A 2,436-nucleotide genomic window follows, 5' to 3' on the forward strand; every position below is an offset into this window, starting at 1 on the left:
TGAGCTGGGAACTGGGGGGACCCCATCTCTGACACCAAGAGGCTGACCGGGCGGCTCTGACGGGCCAGAGTGGGGAGGGGCGGGGAGCCCCCTGTCCCTTCCCGTGTTCCTCCCTGGAACGTGGTCCTGTGGTTACACGCCACCCCCAGCCGAGCAGGACACACCGCTGGGAGGAGGGGAGGCTGAGAAACCTCTTTTGTGGGGAGAGGACAGAGGGCCTTTGTGTGCAGCCTCCTTGGGTGACGGGTCCTCCAGGGGCCAAGGGGCCCATCCGTGGGGCCGGGGAGCTGCCGTGTCCCCGACGCGGCCCAGGCGGTGTGGGCTCCCCTCCCTCCTCCATGTGGAGGGTCTGGGCCAGGCCCACGCTCTGCAGGGGGCACCCTGGTCGGGCCTCCCCCGGGATGAGAGCCCCCCCAGCAACTGCCTCCACAAGTGTCCTTTGGGGTAAATGCAGGCAGGCTGGCCCCAGCCGTGAGTCACTGCTCTCCCACTGTAGCTAACTCTGTGGTTCATATTGGGGGGGGTGCAGCAGGGAGGTGGGGGGCTGTCCCCCAGGGGGCACTCAGCAGGGCAGGCGGCCCTCTTGGCTGTCACAGCCTGGGCAGGTGGTGGGTGCTGCTGGCTGCCTGGGGGCGTGGCCAGGGGGGCGGCCCACAGCCGCAGGGCGCAGGCCAAGGGCGGTCTGGCCCGGGCATCACGCGTGTCGGGGTCCAGGAACCACGAACTGGAGCGTTGTTTTTTTTAAACAAAACCCACTTATTTGTTTTTTAAACATGTTTATTGGTTTCAGAGAGGAAGGGAGAGGGAGCGAGAGATAGAAACACCAACGATGAGAGGGAATCATGGATCAGCTGCCTCCTGCACGCCCCCTACTGGGGATGGAGCCCACAACCTGGGCACGTGCCCTGACTGGGAATCGAACCCGGGACCCTTCAGTCTACAGGCCAATGCTCTAGCCGCTGAGCCACACCGGCCGTGGCTGGCGCTGCTTTCCAGGCGGTCTGAGCGCTCCCTGACCCGCCCTCCCTGCAGGAAACCATGATGGACCACGCCCTGCGCACCATCTCCTACATCGCGGACATCGGGAACATCGTGGTGCTCATGGCGCGGCGGCGCATGCCCCGGGCGGCCTCGCAGGACTGCATCGAGACCACGCCGGGCGCCCCCGAGGGCAAGAAGCAGTACAAGATGATCTGCCACGTGTTCGAGTCCGAGGACGTGAGTGAGCGCCACGCGGGCCCCCAGCACTGCAGGCGCCTGGGGAACACGGGCAGGTGGGGCCGCCTGGCTGGCGCTCGAGGGCCTCGGGGACCGGGAGCCACGGGAGGTCCGACAGCTTCTTGTCGAGGACGGGTGGGCGGGGCCGTCATCGGGCTTCTCGCTAAGGAGCTGCCGTCCCCAGAAGTGCTGTGGCCACGGCCCGCTTCCAGGAGACGTTGCACACACCCACGCAGGTGCTGGACAGGAGGGCGCTGCGTGTGGCTCAGGCCGGGGGACGCCTTAGGGCCCCGCAGGGGGCTGAGGGCAGGAGGCTTGTCGGGAGCTCCCGTGTCCTCGTCCTGGGAGGAGTGTGAGGGACCCCCTTGTGGGGGTGAAGGGACACCCGCAGCTGCCAGAGGGCAGGGCCCAGATGGTGGCCCCACCCAGGTGGCCGCTAGGTGAGGAGGGCGGAGGGTCTGTGAGCAGAGGAACACTGGGGACCCTGAGGCGGCACCAGGACACCAGTGGCTCTGTGAACCTCGGTTTCCCCCAGGCATGTTGGTGAGGTGCACAGAAGGTGCTGGGCCACAGCTGCTGCCCCTCGGAGTGGGGAGACCCTTGTTTGCCGGGTTCTAAGCCCCACCCAGTTGGAGCCAGGGGACGGGAGGGGAGCCCGCAGCAGACACGCCTGGCGGGGACGGCCTCCCGGGGGCTGGGCAGCCCCTGCAAGCTGTCCCCTAGGGGTGCAGGGAGCAGGGCGCCTCGGTCAGGTGGACACCCCATGGGGCCTCCGTGGGCTCTCGGGTGAGTCCAGGCCGGGGACGGGCCCAGGGCCTGCGCCCCCATTGGAGGGAGGGGGTGGGTGGGAAGGAAACACAGTGGTCACCGTGGTCGTGAGCAGGTCGCTGGTCAGCTTTGCCCTTTATTGAGGCTGTGCCTGCCCCACACTGTCCGGTGGGCAGCCAGGGCCCGGCCACAGGTACCGGCTGCAGAAAGGGCCCCAGTTCCCCTCAGGCGTCCGCGCCCCTCCAGGCGGCCCTCTGAGGTGTCCTCCCACAGGCGCAGCTCATCGCGCAGTCCATCGGCCAGGCCTTCAGCGTGGCCTACCAGGAGTTCCTGCGCGCCAACGGCATCAACCCCGAGGACCTGAGCCAGAAGGACTACAGCGACATCATCAGCTCCCAGGAGATGTACAACGACGACCTCATCCACTTCTCCACCTGGGAGAACTGCAAG

At 67.4% G+C, this 2,436-nt stretch overlaps 1 protein-coding gene across 1 annotated transcript in view; it reads left to right on the forward strand.

Annotated features, from left to right (window-relative positions):
- APBA2 (amyloid beta precursor protein binding family A member 2) overlaps positions 1 to 2,436 on the forward strand; it is a 17,595-nt gene that overhangs the window by 13,840 nt on the left and 1,319 nt on the right. Inside the window, exons 7-9 of the mRNA XM_015569103.1 lie at positions 157 to 164; positions 1,031 to 1,218; positions 2,260 to 2,431. Of these exons, the coding sequence (XP_015424589.1) occupies positions 157 to 164; positions 1,031 to 1,218; positions 2,260 to 2,431 (368 nt within the window). The remainder of the gene's footprint in view (positions 1 to 156; positions 165 to 1,030; positions 1,219 to 2,259; positions 2,432 to 2,436) is intronic.

Source organism: Myotis davidii, unplaced genomic scaffold, assembly GCF_000327345.1.
Source record: "Myotis davidii unplaced genomic scaffold, ASM32734v1 scaffold164, whole genome shotgun sequence".
NCBI classification, from domain to species: domain Eukaryota; kingdom Metazoa; phylum Chordata; class Mammalia; order Chiroptera; family Vespertilionidae; genus Myotis; species Myotis davidii.